We start from the raw sequence: 19,526 nt of genomic DNA on the forward strand, positions 1-19,526 counted from the left end.
TTAGCATCTCTGCTCTCTAGCATACAAAGAGGTGTCCTGAGTGGAGGACTCCCCCTCTGTTGTATCCATCTGCTCTTGTGTAATATGGAGTATTGAAGGGAACCTGTCACGTTGTACTTGCAGTCCGATCTGTGGTTATCATGCAATAGAGAAGTTGAGAAAAATGATATATTCAGTACAGTTTGGATTTCATTGATTGAATTCCCTGGTTTTTGTGTGTATAGGAGGTCTAGTGGGTGGTCCTACTAGTGATTGACAGGTAGCTCTTCATGCACAGTCATACAGGAATGACTGTCGATCTATGAATAGGATGCTCACTGGACTTGTATACATACGTACATATGATAGAGATGTCATTGAACCATATAATTTTTTGTGGAACAGCACCATTTAGTATTTACTTACAGTGGGTGCTAGGCCTCCAGACAAATGTCCAATTTGTTCTTTAATAGCTATTATAAGAAAAAAAAGGCAGCAATCCAAAACAAAGAAATTGAAAAAAGGTGGACTTTATTAAGCCCAAATGGCAACGTTTTGGTTCATAGAACCTTTCTCAAGGAGTGCTGCCTTTTTTCTTCCATATCTTGTTATGGGATTTGGGGTGTATCTAGACATCTGCTATTAGTATGAACTCCCTGAAGTTCCCATACACCGATGAGTAACTATTGCATTCTTTTCAAGAGAAGCTCCAGATTCCTGGCTGCCGGCTCAGCTGGAAACATGACTAAAGGCCCCTTTACAGTTAGCGATGCACCAGCGATCCCGACCAGCGATATGACCCGGTCAGGATCGCTGGTGCATCGCTAAATGATCGCTAGTGAGCTTCCACATAGTAAGATCTCACAGCGATGCAACAGCGATACAGCGGACGATACTTACCTTTCACACGCGGCGATCCTGATGTCCTCCGTCTGCGTACACGCGTCGCTCGTCGGCGCCAGCAGGAAGCCCAGCAGGAAGCGCCCGACGAGAAATGGAGCTGCGCGATCAGCGATGGACAGCGGGGGAGCTGGTCGGAGGTAAGTATCACACATAGCGATATCGCTGCTGCGTCACCAAATCGGTGATGCTTTAGCGATATTGCTATGTGTAAAATCCCCTTAAGTCCTAATATTTACACAGTTGTGCTCAAAAGTTTACATACCCCAGCATAACTTTTGGTTTCTTGGCCTTATTTCAGAGAATATGAATGATAACACCAAAACTTTTTCTCCACTCATGGTTAGTGGTTGGGTGAAGCTATTTGTTGTCATACTTTTTTTTTTTTTTTTTTTTCTTTTTCTCTTTTTAAATCCTAATGATAAACCAAAACATCCATATGACCCTGATCAAAAGTTTACATACCCCATATCTTAATACCGTGTATTGCCCCCTCTAACATCTATGACAGCTTGAAGTCTTTCGTGGTAGTTGTGGATGAGGTTCTTTATTTTCTCAGATGGTAAAGCTGCCCACTCTTCTGTGCAAAAAGTCTCCAGTTCCTGTAAATTCCTAGGGTGTCTAGCATGAACTGCGCGCTTGAGATCTCCCCAGAGTGGCTCAATGATATTGAGGTCAGGAAACTGAGATGGCCACTCCAGAATCTTCATTTTGTTCTGCTGTAGCCAATGACAGGTCGACTTAGACTTGTGTTTTGGTACGTCCAAGTACGTCCCATGCGCAAATTTGCCTCCAGTATTTGCTGATAACGTGCTGCATTCATCTTTCCTTCAACTTTGACCGAGTTTCCTGTGCCTTTGTAGCTCACACATCCGCAAAACATCAGAGATCCACCTCCGTGCTTTACAGCAGGAATGGTGTTTATTTCATCATAGGCCTTGTTGACCTCTCTCCAAATGTAACGTTTGTGGCCAAAAAGTTCAATTTTGATCTCTTCACTCCAAATTACCTTGTTCCAGAAGTTTTGAGGCTTGTCTCTGTGCTGTTTTGCGAGCTACAAGATACTTTGTGGCATTTGCGCAGTAATGGCTTTCTTCTAGTGACTTGCCCATTTTTCTTCAGGTGCCTCCTTATTGTGCTTCTTGAAACAACCACACCGCTAGTTGTCAGAGAGTCCAGTATTTCAGCTGATGTTATTTGTGGGGATTTTTTTGCATCTCAAACAATTTTCCTGGCAGTTGTGGACGAAATTTTGTTGGTCTACCTGACCGTGGTTTCGTTTTTACAGAGCCCCTGATTTTCCATTTGTTAATCACAGTTTGAATGTTGCTGACTGGCATTACCAATTCCTTGGATATCTTTTTGTATCCCTTTCCTGGTTCAATTACCATTTCCGGTAGATCTGTTGACAGTTCTTCTGCTTTCCCCATTATTCACAATCCAGAAACGTCAGTGGCTGGATGAAAGATGCCAGAGTCTGTCTGGATCCCAGAAACTCACTCAGCTTTTATGCACACACAATGATTAGAAGCAAACAGCTCACCCGTGAGGATGTTATGTTGCCTTTAGTAGCCATTCAAACCCATTTGTGTCAACATGCACAGAAGTTATCAGGCCCAAATCACCAGGGTATGTAAATTTTTGATCAGGGTCATTTGCACGATTTAAAAAGAGAAAACACAGTAGTTTAAAATTAAATGACTTCACCCAACCTCTAACCATGAGTGGAGAAAAAGTTTTGGTGTTATCATTCATATTCTCTGAAACAAGGCCAAGAAAGCAAAAATTCTGCCGGGGTATTTTTTTGTTACTTATACTTGGCAGTGACAATTGTGGGAGATTTTTTTTTGCCATCAAGTTATATGATCCTCCCCATTTTTTAACTTTACTGATAGGTTACAGATGTGATGACACTGCTGCGTGAATGACATAATGTGAAGATATATACACGTCTTAGGCTGAGTTCACACGTGGCATTTTTTTCGCGTTTCCGCGGCTGTTTTAACCGCGCGATTTTGCCGCGAAAATGCGAAAAATAAGCATCCCATGCATTCCTATGGGATTCCGCAATGCTGTGCTAATGCTGCGGTTTTTACCGCAGCGGAATCGCTTCGCGGTAAACGCAGCATGCTCATTAATTTGCGGAATCGCGGCAATCCCGCACCCATAGGAATGCATTGTTCCGCTTACTTCCCGCATGTGGCTGTGCACAACATGCGGAAAGTAAGCAGAACAATTGCGGATGGTACCCACGGTCCGGAGGAGAGGAGACTGTCCTCCGGGCTTTGGGTACCATATCCCTGTAAAAAATAGAATTTAAAATAAAAAATATTGTTATTCTCACCCTCCGACGTCCCGCGCAGTCTTTCCGCTTCTCTTCACGCTCCCGTTCCCAGTAGTCCTTTGCGAAAATGCCCGTGATGGCGTCCGTTCTCGCGGGATCGCGAAGTCTCGCGGTCATTCGCGCCGACGTCATCGAGAATTACCGCGAGACGTCGCGATCCACGCGAGAACTGACGTCATCTCGGGCATTTTCGCAAAGGATTACTGGGAACGCCTGCGTGGGACGCCGGAAGGTAAGAATAACACTATTTTTTTATTTTTTTTTTTGCATTCTATATTTTACTACTGATGCCGCATAGCCAGCCTCAATAGTAAAACGTTGGTCACACTTGTCAATCTGTCAATCAGTTCTCCAAGCGATGCTACAGATCGCTTGGAGAACGCTAGCATTTTGCAAGCTAAATACGCTTGCAAAATGCTAGTTTTTCCGCGGGAAAATCGCAGGAATTTAAAATGCGATTTTCCCGCGGACTGGAATTCCGGAATTCTCGCGGTAATTTCCGCGAGAGTTCCGGTACGTGTGCACTTAGCCTTACATTCGCTTTCTGATCTTCTCTATGCTGGTGCACTGGGCCAAATGCAGCCCTCCTGGGGAAGGGGGTTCACATTGTTACATCGGTGTGTGATTTCTATGGCTTTTTAGGTGAGCCCTCTGGTGTTACTCTTTGGTTTCTGCTTATCACATAAAATACGATGCGATGACAGATCTGTTGTATGGCAGATATCCCCATTGAAAGAAATAATCCAAGGGGTTCTGTTTTAACGCAAAGTATAGTCTAAGATACAGTATTATGTTTCCTATTCAATTGGACAATGTCTGTGACTACGGCTGAGAAGGTAGGCAATGTTCACATCAACTGTAAGAGTAGAAGTGTTGGTGCCACTGTTCCTGAGTGTTATCCATGTACGGAACACTTTGTCTTTTTCTTCCACAGAAGCCAAGTGTTTTTCTACGGCACCGGAATGAGTGTGGGGATGATGGCTTCCATACTAATACTTGTCTTCATGCTGTCCAGGCTGCTGCCTAGGGTAATATGTGTAACACTGTATGATAACAATTGCTGCGGGAGTGCACGACGCTACATTTATTCTTACACAATTAGGAGGATGCATGGTATTAATAATTAAATACAAATACTGTCTTTATAGCTATGACTATTTAGTATAAGACCACATATGCCAAAGTTATCACGCTGGATGATAAGTGTTTTGCATCACTAGAAACATTTTATATCTTGTGCAAAACTTTTAAGCAGATGTGGAAAGCCGCCTGCTGCAAAGTATGACATTCCAATAATGGACGTGTTTTAATAGTTTAGTTTGTTTTTACCAATTAACGAGATGCAAAGTAAATGAACAAAAGAGAAATCTACAGCATCCGTTGTTATAGGTTTACTTGTACACAGTTTTTGAAGGAACTAAACAGGTAGGTTGTTCCAAATATCAAGGAGAACTAACCACAGATCTTGATCTTTGGATATAGGCTTGTGATAATCCTTCTGTCTTTTCATTTAAAGAAAGACTGTCAGCACAGAATAAGTATTCAAACCATGTTCGGGCACTCTGTGCACCCATAGCGTGGCCAAACATTTAAGTGGATCTTCCCATTTGCATGTTTTTTCTCCATCTCTGCCTTTCTCTGGCTCTACAAAGCCAGAGCCATCAATCAAAATAGAGAACGGTGGAGATGAAGGGGAAACAAGAAGGTGGGAAGATGCACTTAAATGATTGGCCTCCGCCATTATGCACGGATCACCTGTATTTGGTTTGTACAGTCATTCTGTGCTGACAATCCTTTTAATCTGAGACCAACTCGATGCTATTGAGATTATGGCTCTGTGCTTTACCTCTTAAACCAAAATCCCTCTCTGCCACTGATATATGCTCTTTTGTCAATTAAGGCACAATAAGACCTAACTTTATCAGTCAATGTTTGCCTATTTTTGGCATATTCTACTAGAAAATGTCTGATCTGCTTTTTTGATAATTTTGTCACACACAGCAGCAACATTGCCTGCTTTGAAATGACCTAATGGGAATCTGTTTCGTCGGAAAATGCTATTAGCCTGCAGATATACAGTGGGGCAAAAAAGTATTTAGTCAGTCAGCAATAGTGCAAGTTCCACCACTTAAAAAGATGAGAGGCGTCTGTAATTTACATCATAGGTAGACCTCAACTATGGGAGACAAACTGAGAAAAAAAAATCCAGAAAATCACATTGTCTGTTTTTTTTTCATTTTATTTGCATATTATGGTGGAAAATAAGTGTTTGGTCAGAAACAAGCAATCAAGATTTCTGGCTCTCACAGACCTGTAACTTCTTCTTTAAGAGTCTCCTCTTTCCTCCACTCATTACCTGTAGTAATGACACCTGTTTAAACTTGTTATCCGTATAAAAAGACACCTGTGCACACCCTCAAACAGTCTGACTCCAAACTCCACTATGGTGAAGACCAAAGAGCTGTCAAAGGACACCAGAAACAAAATTGTAGCCCTGCACCAGGCTGGGAAGACTGAATCTGCAATAGCCAACCAGCTTGGAGTGAAGAAATCAACTGTGGGAGCAATAATTAGAAAATGGAAGACATACAAGACCACTGATAATCTCCCTCGATCTGGTGCTCCACGCAAAATCCCACCCCGTGGGGTCAGAATGATCACAAGAACGGTGAGCAAAAATCCCAGAACCACGCGGGGGGACCTAGTGAATGAACTGCAGAGAGCTGGGACCAATGTAACAAGGCCTACCATAAGTAACACACTACGCCACCATGGACTCAGATCCTGCAGTGCCAGACGTGTCCCACTGCTTAAGCCTGTACATGTCCGGGCCCGTCTGAAGTTTGCTAGAGAGCATTTGGATGATCCAGAGGAGTTTTGGGAGAATGTCCTATGGTCTGATGAAACCAAACTGGAACTGTTTGGTAGAAACACAACTTGTCGTGTTTGGAGGAAAAAGAATACTGAGTTGCATCCATCAAACACCATACCTACTGTAAAGCATGGTGGTGGAAACATCATGCTTTGGGGCTGTTTCTCTGCAAAGGGGCCAGGACGACTGATCCGGGTACATGAAAGAATGAATGGGGCCATGTATCGTGAGATTTTGAGTGCAAACCTCCCATCAGCAAGGGCATTGAAGATGAAACGTGGCTGGGTCTTTTAACATGACAATGAAATCAAAGCACACCGCCAGGGCAACGAAGGAGTGGCTTCGTAAGAAGCATTTCAAGGTCCTGGAGTGGCCTAGCCAGTCTCCAGATCTCAACCCTATAGAAAACCTTTGGAGATAGTTGAAAGTCCGTGTTGCCAAGCGAAAAGCCAAAAACATCACTGCTCTAGAGGAGATCTGCATGGAGGAATGGGCCAACATACCAACAACAGTGTGTGGCAACCTTGTGAAGACTTACAGAAAACGTTTGACCTCTGTCATTGCCAACAAAGGATATATCACAAAGTATTGAGATGAAATTTTGTTTCTGACCAAATACTTATTTTCCACCATAATATGCAAATAAAATGAAAAAAAAACAGACAATGTGATTTTCTGGATTTTTTTTTCTCAGTTTGTCTCCCATAGTTGAGGTCTACCTATGATGTAAATTACAGACGCCTCTCATCTTTTTAAGTGGTGGAACTTGCACTATTGCTGACTGACTAAATACTTTTTTGCCCCACTGTAGGGTTAACTGCATGTTAATAGCCTAGCCACAGTTCTGAAAGTGTGCCACTTGGGATAAAATTAACTTTATTCCTTTTCAGTAGCCGCCGGCTTTCAGTCATACAGTGTGTCTGTCGCAGCTACAGTCATCGCAGCCGGCACTGACTGACAGCCGGCACTGCTGTGATTCAGTGAGCTATGGTTGAGCTAGTGAAAACTAAGACTGCCTTGCTGTGAGTATTGGAGAAACTAAATGTAGCCAGCTGTAAAAACAGAAGGAAATTGTCTATTGCTCCTCCGAAATTAAAACTCATTCTAATTATCGCTTTCAGTTCCTTGTAGATAAAACTTGATCATTTATTCTTTATATTTTTATATCGTCACTTACATTTCCATTGTATGTGTACAGTTGATGCGTAACCTTAGGATTGTTATGAAGAATATTCTAAATTGAACTTTTTTGCTGTTTTTTTTTTTTTTTTCTCCTTTTGCTCTAGAAAAGCCCTTTCTATATGTTACTAGTCGGAGGTTGGTCCTTCTCACTATATATTATCCAGCTGGTGTTGAAAAACTTCCAGGAAATCTGCAGAGAGCATTGGCAGTATCTACTAGGTACACTGGTGTTTTATTATTTCTGAAGTTGTAAAGTCTGTTTAAGATTACATCACTGTTTTAATCCATTACCGTTTGTGCTATGTGCTTCAACTTTTAATGTAAAAGTTTTATTACATAGGCAGGTTCATTTCACAATGATTGGCCTGTGTAAACAGGCAGGCAATCACCTGACGAACGAGGTTTGATTTGCAAAAAAAATCTTTGTTCTTGGCAGCTCATCATCCTGTATAAACAGGACATGCACTGCAGAGAATAATGGCAGCCTATGTGCACTGAATGATATATTAATAATCATTTGGGCGATTGCATCTGAAGCTTATAAACAGCCGTTCTCTGTAGCACAACGATCCTGTGCAAACAGGATTTCTCTATCGTCTCATTGGGGGACACAGGATCCATGGGTGTGTGCTGCTGCCACTAGGAGGTTGACACTATGCCGTGAAAATTTCTCCTTCGTCTCATTGGGGGACACAGAGACTGTGGGTGTGTGCTTCTGCCGTCTGGAGGCCGACACTAAGTGTACAAAAAAAGAGTTAGCTCCTCCTCCGCCGCATACACCCTCGCCCCTAGGCCGGGCGTAACTCAGTTTTTGCTTAGTGTCTGATGGAGGCACGCAGTCTGGAGCTCCAGACTAGATTTTTTTTTTTTTTTTTTTTCCCTTTTTTTCTATGAAGATAAGACAGGGGCGACGGATCCTATAGAGAGGATCCGATCTCCCCAAATCATCAACGGGCGACCACGTGTGAGTAACCCTCCACGTGTCCTCTCCCGCACCGAGGGACACATCTGGGACTTTTTGCCAGACAACTATTTTTTAAAAGAGGGGCAACGCGTCCTGATAAGAGGATTCGGTTTCCCCATAACTTCATCAGGCGAGCACGTGTGAGCAGAACCAGGGGTCAGCCTCCACGTTGTTCCTCTCCTACAACAACAATGTATGGAGGCCCCTTCCACCCCTTGGTAGTGAGTCCAGGGGCTGAATTGGAGGCGCAGGTGAGCCGATCTAGTTTGTGGACGTGGCAAGTACAGGGGGAAGAAGCCGGTACCAGAAGTCCCCCCCCCCCCCCCCCTGCCGGGGATGGAGCCCACGGCGGATGGCCCTGCTCACCTTTAATATTTGGGGGATCCGCTCCTGGAGCGCACCGCAAGTTTGCCCCGGTGTGTAACGGTAGCCAGAGTGGCGTTGCAACCGGACGCCGCACACCGCGTGTACCGGAGTGCGGCCGGAAGCCGCGCTGCAGGAGGAGGTCCGTGACTATCGCGCGAGGCCGCGCGCCGACTTCCGGTGGTAGCCGGAAGTCCCGCCCACTGACGTCGGGGAGACGCGCTGTATAGGAGCAGGAGGCCTGGAGGTCAAGGGGTGGAAAACGGCGGGCGCACAGGTCCCGGAGAGGAGACTTCCGCCCTACCACCTCGCGTCCACGCATCCGGAGCTTCCCGGGGTACTTCAAACAGGAGTGGGACCCTGCCGGTGGGTGAGTGTAACTCCGTTTGGAGAACCGCACTGGTTGTCAGGGAAGGGGTTACCCTCCTCCTCCTTCTACCCTGCCTTCAACCTGTGCAAGTATGTCTGCCAAAGGGAAAGCTCACTCTTTCCTTTACGCGGTTTGCGTGTCCTGTGGGGTCAGGCTGCCAAAGGCACAGGCGGGTAAATATTGTGAAGCCTGCGAGTCGGAGCGCGCCCAGGAGACCCCCACTGTTTCTGAACCCAGGGGTCAGGACCCCCCGGAATGGGCGGTGTCCTTATCGCATTCTATGCTGTCCCTCACAAGGGCAATTGAATCCCTTCAAGGCCCGGGCAGGAACAAGGATGGTGGTCTGCCAGCGGAAGAGAGCTCGTCCTCGTCTCAGGACCCTCCAACCATTAGAGGTCGCTCCAGTACCAGGCAAGCTCATATCAAAAGGGCTCGTTCCCCGTCGGCCGGGCCCTCCGGGGCTTCGGCGGCGGGTATTAGGGCATCCCGTTCCCCGTCGCTGAGCTCAGGGAGCGATCAGGATGAAGGAGAGGAGGAGGAGGCCTGGAATCTAGAAAGCCTGGGGTTCCAGGACTCGGTGGACAGTCTCATTGAGGCAGTCAACCAGACATTAGAGATCGAGGACGATGTGCCCACAGCCTCAGGTCACAAGGTCTCTTTCAAGAAATCCAGGCGACCACATAGAAGGTTTGCCACGCATCCGGAGTTTGAGGAGCTAGTCCAGAAACATAGAGAACACCCGGATAAGCGTTTTGCAATGCAAAAAGCGCTGCAAGCAAAGTATCCGTTTCCTCCTGAACTCCATAAAGGATGGGTGGAGTCGCCAGTAGTGGACCCACCGGTATCACGTTTAGCATCAAGATCGCTATTGTCGATACCCAGTGTTTCTTCTATAAAGGACCCAACTGATCGCCTCATGGACGGGCTTGCCCGCTCGGTATATGAGGCAGCAGGGTCGGCTCTGGCCCCCTCCTTTGCGGCAACTTGGGTGGCTAAAGCCATGGTTTCGTGGGGGGACGCTCTGTATAAGGCCCTCCAAGACAGGGTTCTGCCCGCGGAGGTCTTGGAGGTGGCAAATCAGATATCAGGAGCGAGTGATTATCTTGTCAGCGCTTCACTGGACGCGGCCGAGTGTTCGGCTGTGGCGGCAGCGAATGCGATCGCCATTAGGCGTGCATTATGGCTGAGGCTGTGGAAAGCGGATTCTATCTCTAAAAAATCCTTAACCTCATTGCCTTTTCAGGGCAATCGGCTGTTCGGTGAGAAGCTGGACAAGCTTATCTCAGAAGCCACAGGGGGGAGAAGTAGTTTCCTCCCGCAGCAGAGAAGTTGCCCGGCATTCAGGCAAACGCAGAGGCGTTTTCGACCCTTTCGTAGCCCCTGGGGGGGGACTTCGGCCAGGGCATACTCCTCCGCAAACGATGGCCAGAGTAGGGAAAAGCAAGCCTCTTACAGGGCCAATCCGCTGGGTAGAGGCCGAGGCCGTTTGCCCAGAGCGAGGGGGGCCAGGTCCCAAAAACCTCCAGCTAAATGACTGGAGGCGCTCCGTACCTACGGACGACAGAGTGGGCGGACGCCTACTAGGGTTCAGCCACGTTTGGGTCGCAGTGACACGCGACACTTGGGTGGCAGAACTAATATCGTCCGGGTACAAGATAGAGTTTGTCGGACGGCCACCACAGCGATTCTTCCGTTCCCGACTTTCCAAGACAGATTCGCAGGAGGAGAGTTTGTTACAGGCTATAATGACGCTACAGCGCAAAGGGGTCATCGCCCCAGTGCCGCAGGGCGAAGAGTCGCAGGGGTTTTACTCCAATCTGTTTTCGGTCCCCAAAAAAGACGGGACTGTGAGGCCAGTACTGGATCTAAAGATCCTGAACAGATTCATCAGGGTCAGGCGATTCCGGATGGAGTCCCTCCGCTCGATCATTGCAGCCATGGATCCAGGGGAATTCCTGGCCTCGATCGATGTGCAGGATGCATATCTGCATATTCCGATATTTCCCCCACACCAGAGGTTCCTGCGATTTGCGATCGGAGGACGTCATTTCCAATTTGTGGCTCTGCCCTTCGGCTTAGCCACTGCCCCCAGAGTCTTTACAAAGATAATGGCGGTGGTTATGGCCATCCTGCATGCACGGGGCATAACGGTGTTACCTTACCTGGACGACCTTTTGGTAAAGGGGCCGTCGTTTCAGGAGTGCCAGGACAATGTCAGTATCACTCTGGATACCCTGGCCCGTCTGGGCTGGTTGATCAATCGGAGCAAGTCGTCCTTGGTTCCAGCCCAAAGAATCGTGTTCCTAGGCATGATTTTCGACACCTCCCGGGGGCTGGTGATCCTCCCTCAGGACAAGGCGCAAAAAATCAAGCAAGGGGTACGGAACCTTCTACAGCCGGGCACCAGATCCATCCGGTACGGCATGAGTGTGTTGGGCAGAATGGTGGCGGCGATGGAAGCAATCCCGTTTGCCCAGTTCCATCTCCGTCCGCTTCAGCATGCGCTCTTGACAGCATGGGACCGGAGGCTGCTGTCTCTCAGTCATCGGTGCAAGTTGTCTCCGCTGGTACGAGGTTCACTCCGGTGGTGGACTCGCGACTCGTCTCTGGTCCAGGGGAAACCCTTTCCCCCGGAACAATGGTTGGTGGTGACGACCGATGCAAGCCTGCAAGGTTGGGGAGCAGTTTTCCAGAGTCACATAGCCCAGGGGCGGTGGTCCGTTCAGGAGATAGTTCTCCCGATCAACATTCTGGAGATACGGGCAATACGATTGGCCCTGCAACATTTCCAGTGTTTCCTGAGACACCGGCCGGTGCGCATCCAGTCGGACAATGCTACAGCAGTAGCATATGTCAACCATCAGGGGGGCACGCGCAGCCAGGCAGCCATGCGCGAGGTCGGACTGGTACTGCGTTGGGCAGAGAAGAACCGCGTGGTAATTTCAGCGGTGCACATTCCAGGAGTCGAAAACTGGGCGGCAGATTTTCTCAGCCAACAGGGGGTCGCGGCAGGGGAATGGTCCCTGCACCCCGAGATCTTTCAGCAGATCTGCCAACGGTGGGGGACACCAGACGTGGACCTTATGGCATCCAGAGAGAATGCCAAAGTACAAAGGTTTGTCGCTCGATCCCTCGATCCGCAGGCAATCGCAGCAGACGCTCTGGTGCTCCCGTGGAGCCAGTTTCGTCTCCCGTACTTGTTCCCCCCGCTGCCGCTGCTTCCAAGAGTTATCAGGAAAATAAGGAGAGAGAAGGTTCCAGCAATTCTGCTGGCCCCAGACTGGCCCCGGCGGGCCTGGTATGCAGATCTGGTCCAACTAGTGGTGGACGTACCCTGGCGTCTTCCAGATCGGCCGGACTTACTGTCCCAGGGGCCGATCTGCCATCCGAACTTAGGGGCCCTGTGTTTGACGGCGTGGCCATTGAATCTTGGCTGTTAACACAGGCAGGATTCAGGCGCGATGTGGCGGCCACGATGGTGAGTGCCCGAAAGCCTTCCTCGGCGAGAGTATATCATCGAACTTGGGAAGTTTTTTTCCGTTGGTGTAGGGATCGTGAAGTGGCTCCTCTGGTTTTTTCGATCCCCAACGTACTGGCTTTTCTACAGGCAGGGCTGGACGCAGGGTTGGCTCCGAGTTCGCTCAGAACGCAAATCTCGGCCCTGTCGGTGCTTTTCCAACGAAAAGTCGCTTCCGTCTGGCAGGTTAGGACGTTTATGCAGGGGGTCGCACATTTAGTACCCCCCTATAAGGCGCCGACGGAATCATGGGACCTGAACTTGGTGCTCAGGGCCCTTCAGGAGGCTCCTTTCGAACCATTGCAAGAGGTCTCCTTACCTTACCTGTCCAGAAAGGTCGTTTTTCTAGTAGCTATAACGTCTATTAGGCGGGTTTCGGAATTGGCGGCCTTATCTTGTAAACCGCCGTTCCTGACCTTTTATAAAGATAAGGTAGTTTTAAGGCCAGCTCCTCCCTTCTTGCCGAAGGTTGTGTCTGCATTTCATATCAACGAAGACATTGTCTTACCCTCGTTTTGCCCGGCACCGGTGCACAGGGTAGAGAAGGCTTTGCACACCCTGGATCTGGTAAGAGCTCTTAGAAGGTATGTGACAAGGACAGCGCCATTCCGCCAGACAGACTCTCTATTCGTGGTTCCAGAGGGGCGGCGGAAGGGGCTCGCTGCGTCCAGAGCGACTTTGGCCAGATGGGTTCGCCTGACGGTCCAAGAAGCTTATCAAATCAGTGGCACGCCGGTTCCGGCAGGGATCAAGGCTCACTCGGCACGGGCAGTGGGTGCCTCATGGGCACTGCGACACCAGGCTTCAGCGGAGCAGGTATGCAAAGCAGCTACCTGGTCCAGTTTGCATACGTTTGTCAAACATTATAACGTACATACCCAGGCATCCTCGGATGCAAGCCTGGGAAGAAAGATTCTCCAGGCAGCAGTTGCGCACCTCTAATCAGGGGCGCAAATTAGCATGGATGGGGTGAGCTAAGATCCCGCCCAGAGGACTGCTTTAGAACGTCCCACAGTCTCTGTGTCCCCCAATGAGACGAAGGAGAAACATGGATTTTTGTGAGTACTCACCGTAAAATCCTTTTCTCCGAGACGCTCATTGGGGGACACAGCACCCACCCTATCAGCCAGTTGGCATTTACTTATTTTGAGTTATACAAATCCTTGTACAAGGTTTAGGGTGGCCCCCTTTTTCAGACATATAGTTTCTTGCCTGAGTTTAAGGCGCGTTCTCCTACTGCTTATGCACTAAACTGAGTTACGCCCGGCCTAGGGGCGAGGGTGTATGCGGCGGAGGAGGAGCTAACTCTTTTTTTGTATACTTAGTGTCAGCTTCCAGACGGCAGAAGCACACACCCACAGTCTCTGTGTCCCCCAATGAGCGTCTCGGAGAAAAGGATTTTACGGTGAGTACTCACAAAAATCCATGTTTTAACTCCGCCTCTGCAGTATACACCCTTCCGACCGGCTGTAGGACAATCAGTTTTGCGTGGTGTCGGCAGGAGGTGGACATGGGTCTCTCACAAGACCCATGCCTACCTCAACGTGTCGTTCCCTTTCAGGTAACCATTGGGGGGTTACAGAGTAGATCTGTTACTACTGTATTCCCACACAGGGACTATGAGTATGGCGTGTACTGCCACCCCGTATCCTCATAGTTTCCATAGGCAGGACCCTAACACGGACCCGTGTTTATGTGATCGGACCCGGTCCTTACGTCCGTCTCCCATCACTCGCCCACCAGAGCCTGATGATTGAGGGAGACGCCATGCAGAATAGATTTGGGACAGCAGTCTTTTCGATCAGGTAAACTCCTCCCTGTCATAGGGTGAGCAGGAGGCAAGGGGCTGCAACATTTTGTATTTCACATCTGAAATTTGCTTGTCAATCTCTTTTCTTTGCACAGGGAAAGATCTTGACAGTATCATGACAGTATTACCTTTTTCTCTATAGATGGTAGGAGCGCCAGAGATATAGGCTCCACTCAAAGCCCAGTGCCTTTTTTTTAGCAGAGCCGGAATGCCGCTGTCCCCCACTCCTTTTTCCCGGACGGTGGCGTTATTTTCCTGGGCTCCGGCGGCTCCAGCCCTAGCTTCAGAGCCCAGCACACGCACGCCCGGAAGCAGGTCCCGGCGTCTCTCTAGCGAGGCACTTCCGGGGTAGGCTCTGTCCCCCAGCGTCGTCTTCCGGGACCGGCGCCATCTTGGGACTCCAGGAGGTCCGGTGCCTGGTCCCGCCCACCGACTTCAGGGGGCTATATGATAGCTTCTGGACAGCGGCATGGCTGTCCACATTTCTCTCGTCTCTCTCTCCGGGTGGCGGCGTCAGCTGATGTTCCTGACGGTGGCAGGACACAGGACGCACTACAGCTGTTACTCCTTCACTCCGCTCTTCACCCCCTGAGGGCCAGTCAGTATGCCCAAGGGAGAGCGGTCTCGGTCCTCCTCATCCTCTTTGGCTACCATTGTTAAATATTTTGTATGTACCTCATGTAATAGCAGGCTTCCTTTGGGTCAGTCCTCCCCACTCAGTCTGGACTGCAGTAGACCCACTGTATCACCTACGCAGGAGAGCAGGAGCAGCCCCCCTACCTTCCCTGCCAGAGCTCCTGCATTTATCCCAGAAGCCGGATGAAGCTGCCTTGCCTGTCTCCCTAGGGTCATCCGTTGCCATAGGGGACAGTGAGATTCCTAGCCCAGGTTGGGCCTCTTCCTTGTCTAAATCCGTGGCCAAGCTTACCAAGGTATTGCAGACCTTGGTAACGGTACTCGACAAATTGCCTCCTCAGACTCCAGTGGCCGCTGGTGCACCGAAGGAGTCCTTTTTTTGGACCTTCTAGGGGCCATAAAAGGTTCAGACAGGACCACCAGCCCAGGTCCCCTTCTCGCTCCATCTCACTGGCAGTCTGCCTCATCCCGATCCTTTTCCCCTGAATCAGGCGAGGCGTTATCACACGCACTCAGAGGAGGGTTCGGGGTACGGACCAGAACAGCCCCAGGACATCAAGGATATGGTCCAGGGCGTCATTGCCGCGGTCAATGAGACCTTTAACTTTAAGGTCTCGGCATAAAAACCTGATGAACAGGCCTTTTCGTTTAAGCGGCATAAGTCCCCCTCCAAGGTCTTCGCTTCCCACAGAGATTTTGAGGAAGTATTGGCCAGGGAAAGGGAGAACCCAACCAGTCGGTTTCAGAGGGGAAGTCGTTTTGGGATCCTATATCCCTTCCCTCAGGAACGCTCCGCCAGCTGGACTTCCTCCTCTTGGGTGGATACGCCAGTGTCGAGACTATCTGCCAATACAGTCCGTCCACTCGCTGGTGGGGCAGCCCTTAGGGATCCTAATGACAGGATGGTGGAATCATTGACAAAATCTGCCTTTGAGGCAGCGGCCGCTATACTGTGTCCGGCCTTCACCTCAGCTTGGGTAGCTAAGTCTGTTAACAGAGTGGGCCAAACAGCTTAGACAGGGCATATTGGCCGGGGCTCCACCAGCAGAACTAGCGGATCTCGCAGGCAGGGAAGTATATGGTATCAGCAGCCTTGGACGCCTCGTCTTGCACAGCTCAAGCGTCCAGCAGCATGATAGCCGTCCGGTGGATGGTCTGTCTAAAGGCCTAGCAAGCTGATTTATCCTCAAATAAATCCCTGACCGGTTTGCCTTTTCAGGGTTCCCGTCTCTTTGGTCCAGTGTTGGACCAAATCATTAAAGACGCAACCAGGGGCACAAGCTCCCTTCTCCCTCAGTCCAAGTCTCGCCGATACCCCTTCAAACGAAGGGTTCAACCTTTTCGTTCCTTTTGTCGTGCCCAGGGCTCACAGAGATCGCAGGCGCCTAAAGATAGGAAGAAAGTGTCCTTTCAAGCTACCCCTTCATGACGTTCTCGCAGCTCCCACAGCAGAGCTGCCAGGACGGGGCCAGGCAGATCCTCTTCAGCCTGTTGCCTGCAGGAATCCCAGCTTTTTTCCGTCTTTTTCCCAGACTAGGAGGCCATCTTCTCTTCTTCAGAGACATTTGGCTTAGTTCGGTAGTAGATGCTTGGGTAAGAGAGGTGGCATTCACAGGATGCAAAATAGACTTTGACGCGCTTCTGCGAAACCGTTTTTTCATATCCCAACCGCCAAGAGACCCTGCCATAGCTTCAGGCTTTTTTTGCAACAATCGACTCCCTCCTCAGCTCGGCAGTAGTCATCCCCGTTAACGAGCAAGAGCGTTTTACAGGTTTTTACTCAAATCTGTTCGTGATACCAAAAAAGGATGGCTCAGTTCAGCCCATACTAGACCTCAAGATGCTAAACAAATGGGTTTGCCTGCGTCACTTCAGGATGGAGTCGATTCGCTCGGTAATTACTTCTATGGAGAATCAGGAATTCCTGTGCTACAGAGACATTCGGGACGCCTACCTGCTCGTCTCCATTTTTCAGGGACATGAGAAATTCTTGGACTTCGCTATCCAACAGCATCATTTCCAGTTTGTGCCCCTACCATTTGAGCTGGCAACAGCCCCCAGAATTTTTACAAAGATTATGGCAGCTATTTTAAGGGTCAAGGGCATCGTGTTAGACCCTTATGTCGACAACATTCCCGTCAAAGCACCCTTCTTCGCTCAGGAAAACAGATTTGTGGTCCTAAGCACTCTGTACCGGTTTGGTTGGCTCATCAACAGGGACAAAACCTGCCTTACGCCAACACAACGCCTTGAATTCTTAGGCATGCTATTCGACATGCTATTCCCCGAAAAGAAATAGACAACTCTCCAGCAGGGAATTCGCTTTCTGCTAGAATCCCGACTCCTATCTTTTCGCGCTCCCATGAGGGTCCTGGGGAGGATGGTGGCAGCCTCAGAGGCAATACCCTTTGCCCTGTTCCGTTCCAGAATACTTCAGAGAGACATCCTCCTTCAGTGGGACAGTGGGATCTTCACTGGAATGCCATTTTTCCCTTCCATTCAGGCCAAACAGTCCCTCAGGTGGTGGCTAACCTCCCCTCTTGTTCATCTGGGTCGGTCTTTCCTTCTCATCCACTGACGTGATAACTACGGATGCCAGCCTCTTGGGCTGGGGGCGGTATTCCGTCACTTGACGGTCCAGGGACGTTGGTCGACTCAAGAATCCTCGCTGTCGATCAAGATCCTCGAGCTGAGGGCGATCTTTCTATCGCTCCTTCATTGGGAAGGACTCCTCAAGGACCAACCAGTCCGGATTCAAATGGACAATGCCACAGCAGTGGCATACATCAACCATCGGGGGAACCTGGAGCTCCTGGGCATTGGCCGAAGTATCCAAAATCTTCAGCTGGGCAGAAGCCTCGATTCCAGCAATATCGGCAGTTCGCATCCCCAGCACAGACAACACGGCTGCTGACTTCCTCAGCCGGGTGGGGATCGCAGCAGGGGAATGGTCCTGTAATGATAAGTAAGATGACTTCTGGAACCCTACAGAATCTTCCATTCTCTGAGACTTTGCCTGTCACATTGCTGCAAACCCCCCCCCCCCCTTACTCACACTGCAGCTATGTGCCTGCTTGTAACCCTACACCAGATGCTTCCTGTGCAAACACTCTCCATGCCACAGCTAAGGGTACCGTTACACCTAGCGATGCACCAGCGATCCCGACTAGCGATATGACGTGGTCAGGATCGCTGGTGCATCGCTAAGTGGTCGCTAGTGAGCTGCCACACAGGCCGATCTCACCAGCGACATCGCTGGGGACGGGGATCGCTACTTACCTGTCAGACGCGGCGATCCTGCGTCCTCCCACCCGGCTCCACGCGTCGCTCGTCGGCGCCACAGGAAGCGCAGCAGGAAGTCGCCGACGAGGAATGGTCCAGGAGCTTCTCGCACGATCAGCGATAACCAGCGAGGGGAGCCGGTCGGAGGTAAGTATCACATGCAGCGATATCGCTAGCAATATCGCTGCAACGTCACAAAATCGGTGACTTTACAGCGATATTGCTAGCGATATCGCAGTGTGTAATGGGGGCTTAAGGAATGTTAATTAGCTAAGTGGAAAGAATGTCTTTGTTTGCAGCAATATGCAGCTGGATATAAGTATGGTTAATATTCAAGAGGCTGAATCTCGAAAACCATACGCGGCAGAGACATGAAAATTACATTTCTGCAAAATGCATCAACCCGGCGTTTGAGTCCATAATTTTCACGGTTCCAGCACCCACAGAAACAGAGAACTGGATTCCTCCTAAACTGTGTGACATAATTACTACATGTTTGGTCTTTAACTATTGTCTGCGCAGGCTAAAGAGAGTGATACCATGTGCATGTTTTATACGAGGTACCCTCTGCGAGATAGTCATTATAAGTTTTGTAGTCAGAATTGTAACTCCTAGAGCAGGGGGAGGAACAGACCAGACGGCCCCTTTTATGATGTCACAAACCCAAAGCTATAAGGCAGGGTTCCCCAACTCCAGTCCTCAAGGCCCACCAACAGATCATGTTTTCAGGATTTCCTTAGTATTGCTCAGGTGATAATCGCATCACCTGTGCAATACAAAGGAAATCCTGAAAACATGATCTGTTGGTGGGCCTTGAGGACTGGAGTTGGGGAACCCTGCTATAAGGTATTCCCTCCCAAAAATCAGTCATTCGAGCTGGAGGTTTGCTGCTAAAAGGACCCCAGATGCAGGGCGACGTGTGGCTCCGCCTCCCCACGTGGTTAGCCTAAAGACCATTAAGCAATTGTAAGTGTTGATTTTCTTTGTAAATCCCATTTATTTTATATTTGCATTGTACATATCTAATGTCTCAACTTTGTAAATCTTTTATGTGTAATCACTGCCCGCCTTTTTGGGAATAAATTATAAAACTTATTAGTCTGTCTTCATGCTCTAAAAACGAACACGTGCCTTTAAGATAATTGCTACTGAACTGGGTTGGCTTCGACCCCCTCTAAGTTTATAACTTAATCAGAGAAACTCTGGAGCTGTTGGCGGCAAAGTGTGATCTGGGCACTGCTGAGAGTGACGGAAGGGAGTTTATGAACTAATTGGGTGGCTGCGGACAGAGCATTTTATAATTCCCT

At 49.1% G+C, this 19,526-nt stretch overlaps 1 protein-coding gene across 1 annotated transcript in view; it reads left to right on the plus strand.

Annotated features, from left to right (window-relative positions):
- NEMP1 (nuclear envelope integral membrane protein 1) overlaps positions 1-19,526 on the plus strand; it is an 86,772-nt gene that overhangs the window by 11,046 nt on the left and 56,200 nt on the right. Inside the window, 2 exon segments of the mRNA XM_073576854.1 lie at positions 4,158-4,251; positions 7,382-7,496. Of these exon segments, the coding sequence (XP_073432955.1) occupies positions 4,158-4,251; positions 7,382-7,496 (209 nt within the window).

The sequence above is a fragment of the Dendrobates tinctorius genome, unplaced genomic scaffold (assembly GCF_039654945.1).
Source record: "Dendrobates tinctorius isolate UK_male_01 unplaced genomic scaffold, ASM3965494v1 ptg000051l, whole genome shotgun sequence".
In the NCBI taxonomy this organism is placed as follows: Eukaryota; Metazoa; Chordata; class Amphibia; order Anura; family Dendrobatidae; genus Dendrobates; species Dendrobates tinctorius.